The 18,090-nt window shown below is 43.5% G+C and overlaps 1 protein-coding gene across 2 annotated transcripts in view; it reads right to left on the bottom strand.

The window, feature by feature from the left end:
- The window catches only part of ano1a (anoctamin 1, calcium activated chloride channel a), a 208,274-nt gene that overhangs the window by 85,326 nt on the left and 104,858 nt on the right, over positions 1-18,090 (bottom strand). For both annotated transcript variants that reach the window (XM_059652199.1, XM_048545941.2), the window contains 3 exons: positions 13,305-13,369; positions 10,699-10,833; positions 3,261-3,421 (listed from right to left, as the gene is read on the bottom strand). In XM_059652199.1, coding sequence (XP_059508182.1) covers positions 3,261-3,421; positions 10,699-10,833; positions 13,305-13,369 — 361 coding nt within the window. The remainder of the gene's footprint in view (positions 1-3,260; positions 3,422-10,698; positions 10,834-13,304; positions 13,370-18,090) is intronic.

Here is an 18,090-nt window from a genome sequence, read left to right as displayed (position 1 = left end):
CACTTGCCTGAATGAGTGCAGCCCCAACACAAAAAGCTCAACACCTTCCAGGACAAAGCAACCCACTTGACTGGCACCACATCCACAAACATTCATTTCCTCCCCCTTCGATACACGAATGCTGTGTGTGCCATTCTACAATATGCGCTGTAGAAATTCACACAAGATCCTCAGGCAGCACCTTCCAAACCCATGCTGGCTTCCAAGTAGAAGGACCAGGGCTGCGGGTACATTGGAACACTACCCACTGCAGGTTCCCTTCCAAGCCACTGACCATCTGGAATTGGAAATATAGTGCCGTATCTTCAGTGTTGCTGGGTCGAAATCCTGGAAGTCCCTAATTAAGGGCATTGTGTGGCTACCTACAACACGTGGAACTACAATACATGGGCTGCTGCTGCAGTTCAAGGCAGATCGCTACCACCTCCTGGTGGGCAAGTCCAGAACTAGGGAATGTTGTTTTAAAATTATAAGTCATCCTTTTAAGAGAATTTTTTTTCCCCCCTCTGGGTGTCTGTGCTGTGATTGATTGGGAAAGATGGGATCGTGGAATCTGAAACAAGGAGATCAACCACAATCTTATTGAATATGGATCTGGTTAGAAGGGTCAGAATGTCTACTTTCCACTCCAATTTTGCATTTTTGGGTCAATAATTCATTAGAAAACTGTATTAGAGGGTAGATAGGTCCTATATATTGTATTGTTAACTACTTGTCTACTTATTTTTTGAAAGCAGGTTATAAGGAATCTGGTGTGATTAGAGTTTGAGTGTTACATTTCAGTACCTACTTGTACATTGCTGAGCACTTGCTTAGCGCAGATCTAAAGCTATAACAATAATCAACATTTAAGATCGTTAGCCAACAACATATTGAGGAGGAATAACAAGAATGGTCCATTGACCCGAATAGTCATCTTAATTCTAGTTGGAAAATTAAAAAAAAATCAACGGTCAATATATTTTGCAAAAATGTCTGCCTTTCTCGAGTAGGCCTAGGAAGAGCTGACAGAGGGAGTAGGCAAGGGATGATAATTTTGATAGATTGGAGCTCAGGGTGAAGGAAAGATTGGCTGTAAGTAATAGAATCAATGCAGGCACTGTTAGGGCGACACAGTGGCTCAGTGGTGAGCACTGCTGCCTCTCAGCACCAGGGACCCTGTTCGATTCCAGCCTCGGGTATCTGTCTGTGTGGAGTTTGCATATTCTCCCCATGTCTGCGTGGGTTTCCTCCCACAGTCCAAACATGTGCAGGCTAGATGGATTAGCCATGCTAAATTGCCCATATTGTTCAGGGTTGTGGGGGTTAGAGGGGGATGCGTCTGGGTGGGATGAACTGAGGTTCGGTGTGGACTTGTTGAGCTGAAGGGCGTGTTTCCACACTGTAGGGATTCTGATTCGAATTCATGATGGACTGAATGGCTTCTTCCTGCACAGCAATATTTGGGTGATTCCATCTAATGTATTTGATGCAGATCCCAAATTCTAAAAGGCTGTTAGTAAGCTGGCACATAACGAGCTAAAGAGAAAAAGCCACGCAGAATTGGGAGCAGGTAGCAGAAAGGACAGTCTGTCTGGTTTGGAAGTCAGGAAGCAATGGTAGGTATTCAGAAGGACAGAAAGCAGCCTTTGCTGTTCCCCAACAAAATCCAACTGGCCCGAAACGTCAGCTTTTATGCTCCCGAGGTGTTGCTTGGCCTGCTCTGTTCATCCAGCTCCACAGTTTATTATCCAACTGGCTACTCCAGTTTTGCCAATGGGTAAGGATGCCAGGGCTCGTGACAGCTGGGTACACAGTTAATCATGGTGTTGAAGTGAAGAGATTAAGTGATAACACAAAGGTTTTATTTAACAATTGAAAGTTGAGATTGGGCCTTCTGGCCCCAAACTGGATGCCTGAGACTGTGGGAAAAGAAGGCAGCCAACTCCCAGGTGCCTCCCCCCACCACCCCCCTGGAGGGGGAAAAGATTCCAACCTTGGGGCTGCCATCTATGTGGAAGATTGCAGTAAATCACAAGAAAGATTTTCCCAAACTGCAGAATGAGTGGGCAGATGGGCACCAGACATTGCAGTTAGACATGGAAAGGATCACAGATCATTTATAAAATCAGACATTATATGGTGGGGGAGGGAAAAAGAGAACTGAATCAAATAACAAATGGAATGTTTATAAGCATTATACCGGAACTGCAACTTAACATCTTTTATTGGGGTGGGTAGGGGGCATGATCGAGGATGACCATGCTTGGGCTCCTTTCTTCCAAGGGATAAAAGCTAGGGATGACATAATTGTTGCCTTAAAAAAGGGAAAAACCTCAAAACGCAGAATTATTGCAGAGCAGGAGGCCAGTCAATCCACCATATCTGCACTGGCTCAGGAGTATTTTAAAGTATCTCTCTTTTCCCCATAACCTCGCATGTTGCTTCTAGTCAAGTAATCATCTTGAAATATATGTTACTGAACAAAATTTACAAGTGATTCTGTTTGAACAAACATAGGAACATTTTAGGTGAAGAGAAACTAATTCAAGTGACATCATCAATAGCAGATGAACGTCACAAATACATTCAATAGGGAATATTAGCTGAAACCTCTTCAACTGAGTGCGAGTCAGCAAGGAGAACGTGGTATGCAGTACCACACCAAGTGGTCAAGGAAAATAATTCATTTCAGAGGGCAGTTGGATAATTAAAACGGAGAACAGTGCCAAGGGACATGTGAATGACATTAAAACAAATGCAAGAAGCTCAAGCTGGTACAGTTTGGATGGGCAGAATGGCCTATTTCTAGGCTTTAACTGTTCTATAATTCCATATTTGATGTGCTTCTAAATAAGAATAATGATTTTCTCCAGACTAAATATTTTTACAGTTTTACACTACAGATAAATACAAACTTAATCCAGATTTATTTCCAGCTCACTACCCCTGTTTTACATTGTACATAATTCCTGATCCAAACATATGATCCACACCCAGTTTTAAATTCTACTTAGGGTTTATCAGCAAGTTGTTTTCAGGACAGAATGACACTTCAACAACAACTGAACAAAAAAAAAATCCCTTAACACTTTCACACAAGCCTCCCTTTAAAAACTTGTTTTTTCTGGCTATCTTTTGTAATTTTTGATTTGAATTTAACAGCTACAATGATAAACTGTGCAACTGGAGAATCTCTGATTTACTAAAAAAGTTATTTCCTGGTATTCTGTATTACTTTTGAATGCAAAACTGGAAAGCATCAGATAAAAGTTCCTTACCCCATAATGCCATGAAAATTGAATAGAAAACAGTTGCGGGATTATCAAACAGATGACTTGCTCTGGCCGTGGCACAAGTAGAGCTCAGCTTCCAGTAATTGCATGTTTTATCACACAGAGGGCACATTGTGATGTTGGCACTTTCATCACACATCTCCATGCTGCAGGAGACAGAAGGATAATGCATAAGTTGAGGTTCACCAAGAAATAAAATGGACACACAACTATCATGAAAAGGTCCAGTGGATGTGATCTAGGTAAAGATTGCTGGATCTACTCATGGTAACAATCCAGGGAGATGGATTTGATAAACCAGAGCCCAACACTGGGTGATTGGCTGGTACAAGGTACCAGAGAGAGACGACCAACAGATCTCAGAATTGGATTCAGTTGAAATTTGTCACAAGTACTGCGAACTCCTCAGATGCAGCCTATTGGTCCCAGTGGCTCTAGTATTAGTCAGGACAATAAAGGTGACATTGTTGTGGGTGGGGTGTGCGTGCCTGTGTACAGCAGTTACAGTCTGCAGAGGAAAAGTAACTGCAACTGTTTAGGCCAGGTCTGTAGGGCTGGGGAAAGCACGCCAACCCTGCACCGAGAAAGGGCGTTAAAATAAGCCAAAATAAAAACAAAAAACAGCAGTTACTGAAGGCCTGAAACAAGAACTGGAGAAACTTGGCAGGTCTGGCAGCATCTGTGGAGAGAGAAACAGTTAATGTATCGAATTTAGTGGCCCTTCTACAGGGAAGAGCTCTCTGTTCTTTCGTTGCTGTAAGAGAGGATCCTGCATGATGCTCACTTGAACCAAATTGGTCCCCGAAATTGTTTTTATGCATTCACAGGATTAGGGCTTCACTGGCCAGGCAGCAATTACTGCCCACCCCTAATTGCCCAGAGGGCAATTAAGAGACAACCACATTGCTGTGGGCCTGGAGTCACACGTAGGCCAGACCAGGTAACAGTGTTGTCATTGACCCAGAAACTCAACTCGACTCGACTCACCGCATAAACAGAGGCTACAAGAACAGGCCAGAAGCTAAGAATACTCACCTTCTGACCCCTCAAAGCCTGTCCACCATCTACAAGGCACAAGTCAGGAGTGCAGTGGAGCACTCCCCACTTGCCTGGATGAGTGCAGTTCCAACAACAAAAGAAGCTGTTTGATTGGCACCACATCCACAAACATCCACTACCTCCACTCAGTAGCAGCAAGTGTGTACTATCTGCGAGATGCACTGCAGAAATTCACCCAAGATCCTCAGGCAGCACCTTCCAAACCCACAACCACCTCCATCTAGAAGGACAAGGGCAGCAGATACAAGGGTACACCATCTCCTCCAAGCCACTCACCATCCTGACTTGGAAATAGATCACTGTGCCTTCACTGTTGCTGGGTTCAAATCCTGGCATTCCCTCCCTAGGGGTATTGTGGGTCCACCCCCAGCAGGAGGGCTGCAGCGGGTCAAGAAGGCAGCTCACCACCACCTTCTCAAGGGCAATTTGGGATGGACAAGAAATAGTGACCCAGCCAGTAATACCCACATCCCACAAATGAACAGGAAGTAGTTTCCTTCCCTAAAAAGGTGGGGCGATAGTGACCCAGGTGGGTTTTCTGACACTTGACAATAATTCAGTGATAATTAGACTCAATTCCAGGCATTTATTCAATTCAAATTCTGCCATTTGCTGTGGTGGGATTCAAACCCAGGTCCCCAGAGTATTATCCGGGTCTTTGGGTTAACAGCCCAGTGATAATATCACTAGGCCATCGCTTCTCCTACTATCAGGGTACAATTTTTGGATGCCATATCTCATTTTAAAGTGACCTGACTGTGAGGTCTGCATAGTGGTTGGTCCTGGGCTTCACTGTAGGCAGAGTGCCACTCGTTGTGTGGCTGCTATCAACACTCAGTAACTTTAAAGAACTACCATCACACTCCTGCTGGGCAGCCACTTCAGTACCAGCTGGAGTTTTAAAATTTTTTTATTTTTCTAATTTATTCCGATGGGCTGATAATGCTGGACGATTTAGTTCTTCACTGTCCTTTTTTTTCGTTTCCTAAGAAATTGATCTTAAGTATCTGCACCTAGCATGGTGCTGTAGTATGGCTACTCTTAAAAACTTGTTTCACCGTACTCATTAAAGCTAATTCAATTCATTTTTCAGCTATAACATCATCATTAGTATTTCCAGTTAGAAGATTCCTTGTAAGGAAGAATAAAGATTTACATAAAACAATCTAACACTGAACAGCTCTATGCAATCGACTTTCTTCCCCTCCATCATTAGGGATTAGTAGAACGCAGCTTAAAAGAAAATGTCAAATTATTTCAAGCAAATGAGAACCAGCTTGGGGCATTTCAATGTTAGTGGCACTCAATTTTGCATGTTATTGATCTTTTACAGTTTGTACCCACATGGAATTAAAATGTTACACAGTTTAAAAACATCCTTGCATGAGGAGGTAATCATATGTGGTGTTACTGAGTGAGGCACTGAAGGAGAATACTGACACATGGTAACATGTTGAAACAATGAATGTACAATGGATAAAGAATCAGACAAGCAGAAATCTTAACACATCTAGAAAGTGAAATTAATTAATAAAGTGGACAAATATTCCCAAGTTATAGATGAAAAGCGTGTACATTCTAGATAGAACATAGAACATAGAACAGTACAGCACAGAACAGGCCCTTCAGCCCACAATGTTGTGCCGACCATTGATCCTCATGGATGCACCCTCAAATTTCTGTGACCATATGCATGTCCAGCAGTCTCTTAAATGACCCCAATGACCTTGCTTCCACAACTGCTGCTGGCAACGCATTCCATGCTCTCACAACTCTCTGTGTAAAGAACCCGCCTCTGACATCCCCTCTATACTTTCCACCAACCAGCTTAAAACTATGACCCCTCGTGCTAGCCATTTCTGCCCTGGGAAATAGTCTCTGGCTATCGACTCTATCTATGCCTCTCATTATCTTGTATACCTCAATTAGATCCCCTCTCCTCCTCCTTTTCTCCAATGAAAAGAGACCGAGCTCAGTCAACCTCTCTTCATAAGATAAGCCCTCCAGTCCAGGCAGCATCCTGGTAAACCTCCTCTGAACCCTCTCCAAAGCATCCACATCTTTCCTATAACAGGGCGCCCAGAACTGATACTAAAAAATAGTAGATACTAAAAAACTATTCAAAATGAAACTAAGCCAAACTTTTTTTCCCCCAAAATCAATTATGGAGTCTTTGGTGAATCCTTGCTCTAGGTTCATGAAAACAATACCAGTGAATAAAACATTTTTAAAAAAAAATGCACCTTCAAGGATCTCAGGTCACGCTCCACATTGTGGGTTTGAACTTCCTATACTGCTTTTCAAACAGTTAATCAACCTGACTTTTAAAAGTGTTCCCGCAGTTTGTCTGAAACAACTTGGTCATTTATGGTTACTTCTGCCACCTAGGGAATTGTTTTCTGCTGTAAATCTGTGCTGTGCAGAAACTGGGTTTAAAAAACGCTCTGCTTTTTGCAAACATGAAGCTGATAGTCAACAGGAAACTTTTCAATGCCCAGGCCTGGCAAAGACTCACCCTGCCTCCGCATTAATTAACCATCACATCTCAACTCCACAAAAGAAATTCACATTTTAAAAAGAATGCACTGAAAAGAATTTGTTTAAAGCTGGTTTCAAACTTACCATGGACTTCAGAAAAACAATACCTGACTAAACCACTATCCTACTCCTGCTTTTTATCCCCCAAGAAATACCCTCATTTTAAAATCTGTTCTAGGATTTAAAGGTGGTATTGTATGAAATCGAAACAAACAGGACAAAAATACAATTACACCATTCAGTTCAGGCGGCTGGTTTGCCATGCAGTGTGATGCCAATAGAACATAGAACATTACAGCACAGTACAGGCCCTTCGGCCCTCGATGTTGTGCCGACCTGTCATACCGATCTCAAGCCCATCTAACCTACACTATTCCATGTACGTCCATATGCTTGTCCAACGAAGGCTTAAATGTACCTAAAGTTGGCGAATCTACTACCGTTGCAGGCAAAGCGTTCCATTCCCTTACTACTCTGAGTAAAGAAACTACCTCTGACATCTGTCCTATATCTTTCACCCCTCAATTTAAAGCTCTGCCCCCTCGTGCTCGCTGTCACCATCCTAGGAAAAAGGCTCTCCCTATCCACCCTATCTAACCCTCTGATTATTTTATATGTTTCAATTAAGTCACCTCTCAACCTTCTTCTCTCTAACAAAAACAGCCTCAAGTCCCTCAGCCTTTCCTCATAAGACCTTCCCTCCATACCAGGCAGCATCCTAGTAAATCTCCTCTGCACCCTTTCCAAAGCTTCCACATCCTTCTTATAATGCAGTGACCAGAACTGTACACAATACTCCAAGTGCGGCCGCACCAGAGTTTTGTACAGCTGCAGCTATACCTCTTGGTTCCGGAACTCGATCCCTCTATTAATAAAAGCTAATACACTGTATGCCTTCTTAACAGCCCTGTCAACCTGGGAGGCAACTTTCAAGGATCTGTGTACATGGACACCAAGATCTCTCTGCTCATCTACACTAAGAATCTTAGCCCTGTACTTTGCCTTCCGGTTACTCCTACCAAAGTGCATCACCTCACACTTGTCTGCATTAAATTCCATTTGCCACCTCTCAGCCCAGCTCTGCAGCTTATCTATGTCTCTCTGCAATCTGTAGCATCCTTCGTCACTATCCACAACTACACCGACCTTAGTGTCGTCTGCAAATTTACTAACCCATCCTTCTACACCCTCATCCAGGTCATTTATAAAAATGACAAACAGCAGTGGACCCAACACCGACCCTTGTGGTACACCACTAGTAACTGGTCTTCAGGATGACCATTTCCCATCAACTACCACCCTCTGTCTTCTTTCAGCAAGCCAATTTCCAATCCAAACTGCTACATCTCCCACAATTCATTCCTCCGCATTTTGCACAATAGTCTACTGTGGGGAACCTTATCGAACGCCTTGCTGAAATCCACATACACAACCAGTTTACTCATCTACCTGTTTGGTCACCTTCTCAAAGAACTCAATAAGGTTTGTGAGACACGACCTTCCCTTCACAAAACCATGCTGACTATCCCCAATCAATTTATTCTTTTCTAGATGATTATAAATCCTATCCCTCATAACCTTTTCCAACACTTTACCAACAACTGAGGTAAGGCTCACAGGTCTATAATTACCAGGGTTGTCTCTACTCCCCTTCTTGAACAGGGGAGCCACATTTGCTATCCTCCAGTCATCTGGCACTATTCCTGTAGACAATGACAAGTTAAAGATCAACGCCAAAGGCTCGGCAATCTCCTCCCTGGCTTCCCAGAGGATCCTAGGATAAATCCCATCCGGCCCAGGGGACTTATCTATCTTCACCCTCTGAAGGATTGAGTACCGCTTCCTTGTGAACCTCAATCCCACCTAGTCTAGTAGCCTGTATCTCAGTATTCACCTCGACAACATTGTCGTTTTCTAGAGTGAATACTGTTGAAAAATATTCATTTAGCGCTTCCCCTATCTCATCTGACTCCACACAACTTACCACTACTATCCTTGATTGGGCCTAATCTTACTTTCGTCATTCTTTTATTCCTTAAATACCTATAGAAAGCCTTAGGGTTTATCCTGATCCTATCCGCCAACAACTTCTCATGTCTCCTCCTGGTTCTTCTGAGCTCTCTCTTTAGGTCTTTCTTGGCTACCTCATAGTCCTCAAGTGCCCTAACTGAGCCTTCGCATCTCATCCTAACATAAACCTTCTTCCTCTTGACCAGAGATTCCACCTCCTTCGTAAACCACGGCTCCCGCACTCTACAGCTTCGTCCCTGCCTGACAGGTACATACTTATCTAGGACACACAGGAGCTTTTCCTTGAATAAGCTCCACATTTCTCATGTGCCCATCCCCTGCAGTTTCCTTCCCCATCCTATGCTCCCTAAATCTTGCCTAATCCCATCGTAATTGCCTTTCCCCCAGCTATAACTCTTGCCCAGTGGTATACACCTGTCCCTTTCCATCACTAAAGTAAACATAACAGGATTGTGATCGCTATCACCAAAGTGCTCACCTATTTCTAAATCTAACACCTGGCCAGGCTCATTACCCAGTACCAAATCTAATGTGGCTTTGCCCCTTGTTGGCCTATCTACATACTGTGTCAGGAAGCCCTCCTGTACACATGGGACAAAAACTGACCTATCTATAGTACTCGAACTATAGTGTTCCCAGTCAATATTTGGAAAGTTGAAGTCCCCCATGACAACTACCCTGTATCTCTCACTCCTATCGAGAATCATCTTTGCTATCCTTTCCTCTACATATCTGGAACTATTCACAGGCCTATAGAAAACTCCCAACAGGGTGGCCTCTCCTTTCCTGTTTCTAACCTCAACCCATACTACCTCAGTCGACGAGTCACCGAACATCCTTTCTGCAACTGTAATACTGTCCTTGACTAACAATGCCACACCTCTGCCCCTTTTACCATCTTCTCTGCTCTTACTGAAACATCTAAATCCCGGAACCTGCAACAAACATTCCTGTCCCTGCTCTATCCATGTCTCCAAAATGGCCACAACATCGAAGTCCCAGGTACTAACCTATGCTGCAAGTTCACCCACCTTATTCTGGACGCTCCTGGCATTCAAGTAGACACACTTCAAACCAACTTCTTGCTTGCCAGTGCCATCTTGCGTCCCTGAAACTTTATCTCGGACCTCCCTACTCTCAACCTTTTCTATAGTTGAACTACAATTTTGGTGCCCCTCCCACTGCTGAATTAGTTTAAACCCACCTGAATAGCCTTCGCAAATTTCTCCCCCAGGATATCGGTACCCCTCTTGTTCAGGTGAAGACCATCCTGCTTGGGTTCAATTCCCTCACTGGCTGAGGTTAACATGAAGGACTGTCCTTTTCACCCTCTCCTCTCACCTGAGGCATGGTGATCCATCTGGATTAAACCACCACCAGTTATCTTTTCCTAAAGGGAGAGCAGCCCTATGGTCATCTGGGGCCACGTTACCCTCAGTCACCGAGCTCAAACTGGTTTCTGGGCAAGAACCAAGTGTTGTTTCAGAGAGCCAGAAGAAAACTGGAAATGAATCTTTTACTTTTACCAATTTTTATTTACACAGTCACACATTACTGACATGCCCAAAAAGAGCCAGATCCAGAGACTTGCTAACACATGGAATGGGCTCAGTGTGTTTGACGGCACAAGGAAGGGTCAGGATATAGTTTGCTTGTTTTGTTATGACAACTCTTCAGGAAGAAGTTTAACAGGGTGCTTTCAAACAAAAATAAATTGAAGTTTGGAGTCAAGTACCCAGTTTAAAAAGTAATAAACCAGTCATATAGAGTAATAAATAAATTGCTGTAACTTTACCTGGGAATGTTGTCATCAACAGTTGCGCAGCCGTACAGGAATACGATGACCCCAACTGTGGATGCTGGAATCAGTAATTGTGTGTAAACTCCGAGCCAGGCAAAATAGAAGGCAATTTTCTCACCAAAGTACTTCCTGAAAAAGATAATCGCCCATTTTGAAAATTTTAGTTGTTTCCAAATGAACATTAATGTAAACAAAATCAAGATTGCATCCTCAAATGCAAGCTGTGTTTCTTTTTAAAATGCCTATTGAACAACACACTCCTCTCTCCATTCGTTGCATTGGAATTTCCTTGCTATAGTCTTTCGAAAGCTCAGCGCGAAAAAGTTTGAGGCTCTCAACATCCGTGACTCACCAATTAAGCTTCTTCACACCATCTGACCACAGAGAGACTCCATCCAAGGATCTATTACTAAGAGACATCTTCTCATCGGAACCAATTGAGAAATAATGACATAGCCATCCAAAAGGCAAGACAATCTGTGACTCCCAACTGGAACGATTGCCCAAGACAATTGCAGAAATGAGAGAGGACTAACCAGTGTATTCTTGTGACTGAAGATAGCCATCTTCAGAATTTAGACATTTAATAGGAATATGCAGGTTAGCAAAGATGAGCTTCAAAAAGTCCTTCAAAGAAAATTCACTTGAGGGGAACAAGTTTAAACTTTGGCACAATTCAAATATTGCTGATCAATCCTTTTGAGATTTTACAGTAAGCTCTGGAAGATCAGAACTTAAACATATAGATACAGCAAATAATTAACGAAATAAATTAGCATATTAGGTTTATTGCACAATAGATAACAGTTTATCCACCTTGGGCTCAATGAAGATACATCTGATTACTTCTTGGAGTGAGTATGAGCTAGGGAACTGTGGTTGAATGGGAGAATTAGAGCTTTAAACACAAAAATTAATTCAAAAAAGTGGGCAGTGAAATGATAATTTTAAATATTGCTGGATTTCTGAAAATCAAAGTCAGAGGACATGATGTTACAATTGTAAGAAGTTCGTGGTTGAAACCTGTCTGGGAGTTACTGTAACCACGTTCAGGCACCAAATCTCAGCAAGAAATCATTACCCTAGGACACGGAGGTGCAGAGTGACGCTGGGGTTAAATGACAAGGGCAGGTTGAATAAATTTGGAATGAACATAGCGATTACAGAGAATCTAATCGAGGACTTTGAAGATGATCAAAGGAATGGATGACGACAGAAGTGTTCTCTTGTTCTGACTTCTTCCAGTGACCTCATTTAAAGATAATGCCAAGTTGCCGGAGGTCAGCAAGATCTTCTGACTTGAGCTGTGAGGCTAGATTAATTAATTATTGTCTGACCAAATTTAGGGTCACAGAACCAAGGTAGGCCAAGGAGATACATATCCACCATTATTCAAGTGAGTGGTGAAACAGGTTTGAAGGGCTGATTGGCCTCATCTTGTTCCTGTCGAGATGATTCGAATGTTGAAATTCGAACAGCTTTATCTTCAAGTAGTTGTGAAACTGGGTTAATTTTACTTTAACTATTTACATTTAAAACAGACTTTAGCTGCTGTAATAGCTTAAAAACACAAGTTTCTCTGGTGGTCCAGAAAGACTCACCCTGGTGACTTCTCGCATGTCATTTTCACTTTCCCATACTCGAGATTCAAACGCCAAATCTGAACTCAACCTTCAGCATACAGGCTCATTAAATTGATTCCAGCACTTCATACAGCGCTGAGGAAACCACACAGAGTGCAGTTTACTTTCACAACAGATATCAGAAGGCCAAGGGCAGAGCACAGTCTCAAATTATGGAGTTCACTGCCTCTTCATAGCTCCTTGGGGTGGGAGGGAAGGGGCCAATGAGAATAGGGGTGGCAGGCTAACGTAGGCATTAGTAATTTAATAGCAGCTGACAAGCTACTTGTGGAGAAGCAGTAACAATTATGAAATAAGGAAGGGGAGACAAAAATCAGGAATGTTAGCCTATCCTACTGTCTCCTTTAACCATTAGTTTTGACCATCAGGCATGAGGGGGTTGGGGGGTAGCAAGGATATGAGAGAGTCAGGATTGGGGTTGGGTAGGGGGAGTGAAGGGGCAATTGTACATTGGTGATTAGCATTCGTACACCTGAATCCTCAGCTGAACATTACTGCTCCTAAATGTAATTTAGAAATGAATGAATTATAACACTTTCTAATGACTTTTTATAAGCTCATCTCCCTACACTTGGAGGGTTCCTTTACAGGTGGCACCCTATTGAAATTGAACACTTACCAAAAAAAGGCAGGAAGAGAAAAAAAAAGTATTTTCCATAATGGACTGATCTCAAAAGTGTGCTTTACGAAAATTTTTAAAACCATGTACCAATTGACCAAGCAATAAAAACGGTCAAGTTTTACAACAAAAATCAAACTCATTTCAACTTGAATGCTTGTGAAAGACAAAATTTGCACAAATAAGTCTTGACTGGAAAGCTCTCACTTCTGCATGGCATCATTATAAAATGCATTATTTATACTCACGCATTAGGATTGTTTCAGGAGAAGGTTTTCGCAATAAAATGAAAAATCATTTTTGCAAGTTAGTCAATGAATTAACCACATGTTCCTTACCTAATGAGATCAAGTGGCTGGAATTTGTAAAATATTCCATAACTAGCCCATTCTTTATAGAGGAGCTGAAGGAGAAGGTACAGATTTTGGTTAATTATACAATTATTTCCTGAAATCTATCCATCTACACAATCAAAGAAGCTGACGTATATTTCTATGATTTGAATCAAACTTTAAGAGCTCAAATGCCACGCCTAGTGACAACATTTATAGAATCACACAGACCTACAGCATAGAACAAGTAGCTAACTATTCTAGTCCCACTTTCCAGAACATGGCACAATCCACATCTATTTGTGTACATAAAGCAAGAATCACAACTGCAACAGCTGTGACATTGCTCAGAGGTACTGTACTGCAAACTACTGTCCATTCGGGCTCATGAAAACACAAGGCCCTACAACTTGGGGAAGTGAATACTTGAATATCTCTACAACAAACCCAATTATAAATACACATTAGCTCAATGATTAAAATGACTACAAAATAACATTTATCTATAGCCTTAGTAGAGAACATCCCAAGGCACTGCACAAATAAAACAAGACACATGAGGGAGTTACAAGCATCAATTACACCCATCACATCAAAAAGAAAGGCAAAGGGGTTTGGACAAGAGGCTTCTAGAGAACAGGGCCAAGGTTGTTGGGAGAAATGCCACTGTAATTTACTGGCTGGTTTGCCATTGTCATGTGATCTGTTTCACCCTGAAGCCCAAAAGGGAAGAGTGATAATAAAACATTAACCCTTGGAAATAAAAGGACTCAGAATATAGAATCCTTACAGTGTGGAAACAGAGCCTTCGACCCAACAATTCCACACTGATCGTCAGCACACCCCACCAGACCCATCCCTCAGTAACCCACCTAAACTACATATCCCTGGACACTATGGGCAATTTAGCCCAGCCAATCCACCAAGCCTGCACTTCTTTGGACCATGGGAGGAAACCCATGCAGACACAGGGAGTATGTGCAAACTCCATACAGAGTTGCCCGAGGGTGGAATTGAACCCACCCAGGTGACATAAGGCAGCAGGGCTAACCGCCGAGCCACTGTGTCTTCCCTAAATGAGCAGGAGCTCCATGTGGAGGTACGCAAGAGAGTCAAATCAATGTGCCATTTGTAAGTTTTACTGTTTTTTCCCTTTCTGGGAGGCTGTGGCACATATCATTTCAAATGTGGCATCAGGGACAGTGTTCCTGCTGATTACTTTCCTTCCGTGCGGATCTCTGAAGTATGGGCACAGCAGCAACATCTAGAATCAGGCACAATGCTGCGAAGGGTAATAGCACACTGACCTCTCAGACACTCAGACGCTGTGTGTGCACACAGCTTTGAGAGAACATTGTACAGCCAAAAACATGCACATCTTCAGCTGCGAGAGCCAGCTACTGTAAGAAACAGTAAGGGGGTGTTTTTAAAAAGTTGATGTCAAAATGATAATGCATTCTCACTCCCTGCTGATGTGAACTGGAATTAATCTCTCCTCTCACCACCTCAGTGGCAGAACGATGAAATAGCTACAATTGCATTAAAGAGAAATTTAGAGCACTGTAGACTCAGGTGTTACACTACAGTAGCTAGAGAAAGTAGTACGAGCTGTAGTGCAGCCCCAACCTCACTGAGCAGCAGAAAGTCCAGACTGCAGAGATTTTGAGGGCTTTGAAGAAATATTCTGAACCATATATTGATGCTGCTCGTTCGCTCAGAAGCATTCCAGGGAAAGGGGGCCCATTATCAGTACGTGACACCACTGACCCATCAAACTGAACCGGGGGGGGGGAAGAGAGCGAGGGAGGGCGAGCGAGGGAGGGCGAGCGAGGGAGGGCGAGCGAGGGAGGGCGAGCGAGGGAGGGCGAGCGAGGGAGGGCGAGCGAGGGAGGGCGAGCGAGGGAGGGCGAGCGAGGGAGGGCGAGCGAGGGAGGGCGAGCGAGGGAGGGCGAGCGAGGGAGGGCGAGCGAGGGAGGGCGAGCGAGGGAGGGCGAGCGAGGGAGGGCGAGCGAGGGAGGGCGAGCGAGGGAGGGCGAGCGAGGGAGGGCGAGCGAGGGAGGGCGAGCGAGGGAGGGCGAGCGAGGGAGGGCGAGCGAGGGAGGGCGAGCGAGGGAGGGCGAGCGAGGGAGGGCGAGCGAGGGAGGGCGAGCGAGGGAGGGCGAGCGAGGGAGGGCGAGCGAGGGAGGGCGAGCGAGGGAGATCAGGCAATTAAAATACGACCTGAGAGATCGACTTAAATTCCAAGACGATCATGTTGATAGATACTAATCAGCTGGAAGAGGAGAAAAATATTTACGACAGACATGAGCATCAGCATAAGGTCCTAGATAGTCACTCAATCTGCAACTGGAGCATTAGATGAGGAGAAATGATGAGGCTTTGCATTATGTAAGGATACATTAGAGTGATTTAGAATAATGTATTAGGGTGGGGAAATATTTAAGGGGAGAACAAGGTATTCACGGCATAGTGGTAACATCATTGGGCTAGTAATGCAGAATCTAGTCAGTAATGCAGGGACATAAGATTTGAATATACACCAGGCAGTGAAATTTCACAGGGGTGGCACAGTAGATCAGTGGTTAGCGCTGCTATCTCTCAGCAGCGGGGACCCAAATTTGATTCCAGCCTCAGGTGACTGTGACAAGTGTGCACATTCTTTCTGTACTGCAACCCCTCCCCTCCTCTCCACTCCCCCACTGTCTGCATGGGTTTCCTTCAGGTGCTCTGGTTTCCTCCCACCGTCCACAGATAGATGTTAGGCAGATTAGCCATGGGAAATGTAGGGTTACAGGGATAGAATAGGGGGATGGTCTGGGAGGGAGGTTCTGCAGATGGTTGGTGTGGACTAGATGGGCCACACAGTAGGGATTTTAAGAAGAGTCAGCAGAAAGAGCAAGGTCAGAGGGTGGGATTTAAATATTGTGGAGGGGCTCATACCCAGTGTGGGAGAAGTGTTCTAACTGTATGGTACCCTGCCTTTGCACAGAATGGTTTAGCTAACAGCAAAGCAAGCCAATAAAAATGGCTGCTGGAGAGCTGTCGGACAGTAAATCATCCTGCACCATACAATAGGATGGCATCTCAAAGTCTAAAAGATGGAGAACTGGATGGTGACTGACAGTGATGACAGCAGAAGCACGGCCTTTGAGAAAATGTGAAGGGTCAGATAGACACTGATGCTTCATGCAACATCAAGGTTCACAGACCCAAGAGAAATTACTCTAGATGGAGCCCACAAAAGGTAAGCTTGAGGTGGTAATGGAATAACCCTCATCCCAAGTAGATAGATAAAGCTAAGAAGCCCTGCAATGGGAAGATGATGGAATTCCAGATGGCAGCCAAAAAAGAATCTGCTCATCTCAATCAAATAAAGTCTAAATCTTAAATTAGTAGCTTCTGAAGAGGTATGCAGAATTTGGCAATTACTAATTGTTGAACAGTTCCTTATAAACGTTTTCATGTGGCTTGGATCTCTTCTTGGTAGCTGCCATTTCAAAAAGTGACATGTGCGTGAACTCAAATCTGCTGAACATTGTGTCTTAGACACAATGTCAGAACTGAAAAAGGGAATCATTAAAAAGTGACAACTCCTACAGACTGAATTAGTAGCTTGTTGAAAGGGAAAGATCTGAAGAAGAGTGAACATACATTCAAAAGGATTTCAATAAATCTTTAATGAGCTCTCAGTACACATGCAGACACCATTGAAGAAACTTTGCTACAACTTGCCAAGCCACCTGTTATTCACCAAGCTGGTAAAACGGATGGTCACTGGCGAACAAAGCTGGATGAAAGCAGCTGCATTTTAACCACATTCTGGATGCCAGTTAAATAGGAATTAGGAGCAGAGTACATTACTAAATCCTTTGAGCTCACTCCACCATTTAACACCATTACAGCTGATCTTATCCTGGTATCAACTCCACTTCTTCCCAATAACCACATCCCATTTTCAGATGTGAAACACAGATGGGTGCATACATCCCACTGACATTTCCACTGTTCCAGTAGAGTAACAACATCTGTTAGACCTCAACTACAGTACAGTGTACAGTTATGGGCAATTATAGGAAAGATGCAAACACATTGGAGAAAAGTGCAGAAACAGTTCCCAGAAATGGTTCCAGGAACAAAAAGCTTCAGTTACGAGGTTGATTGAAGAAGTTGGGGCTATTCCCCTCGGGCATAAGATGGAGGAGATTGGATAGGTGTTTTCAAAGTCAAAGTAGTGAAGCGAGTGATAGAGTAGATAGGGACAAACTATTCCCACTCAAAAGGGATAACAAGAGGGCACAGATTTCTGATGAAGGGTCTAGGCCCGAAACGTCAGCTTTTGTGCTCCTGAGATGCTGCTTGGCCTGCTGTGTTCATCCAGCCTCACATTTTGTTATCTTGGCACAGATTTATAGATAGTAGGAACTGCTATTTAAAGTTTTATGCAAAAGTAGCAAGCGTGAAGTGAGGGAAAGGGTTTTCCAAACTGAATATATATTGTGTGGCATGCACTGCTTGGAAAACAGTGGTAACAGGTTGAATGGAGGAATTTGTAAGCGCATTGAATGCTTATCTGGATGTAAATAGAATACAAGGGAAATGACAAAACAGGGAATCAGCACAAGGTAGTGACACGAATGTGAAGAGCAGGTGCAGTCACAATGGGTCAAGTGGACTCTGAGCGTAACAAATCTGATTGCTTATCTTATGCTGACTGCCATATTCTCAATGATCATTCTAAAGTGGGAGTTGTTGTGGCTGACATTGATCTATGAATATTGATCAGATGTACTGG

This window comes from Stegostoma tigrinum, chromosome 17 (genome assembly GCF_030684315.1).
Source record: "Stegostoma tigrinum isolate sSteTig4 chromosome 17, sSteTig4.hap1, whole genome shotgun sequence".
Lineage (NCBI taxonomy): Eukaryota > Metazoa > Chordata > Chondrichthyes > Orectolobiformes > Stegostomatidae > Stegostoma > Stegostoma tigrinum.
The sequence above is the reverse complement of the archived record's forward strand: the minus strand, read 5'-3'. Positions and strand labels throughout refer to the sequence as shown.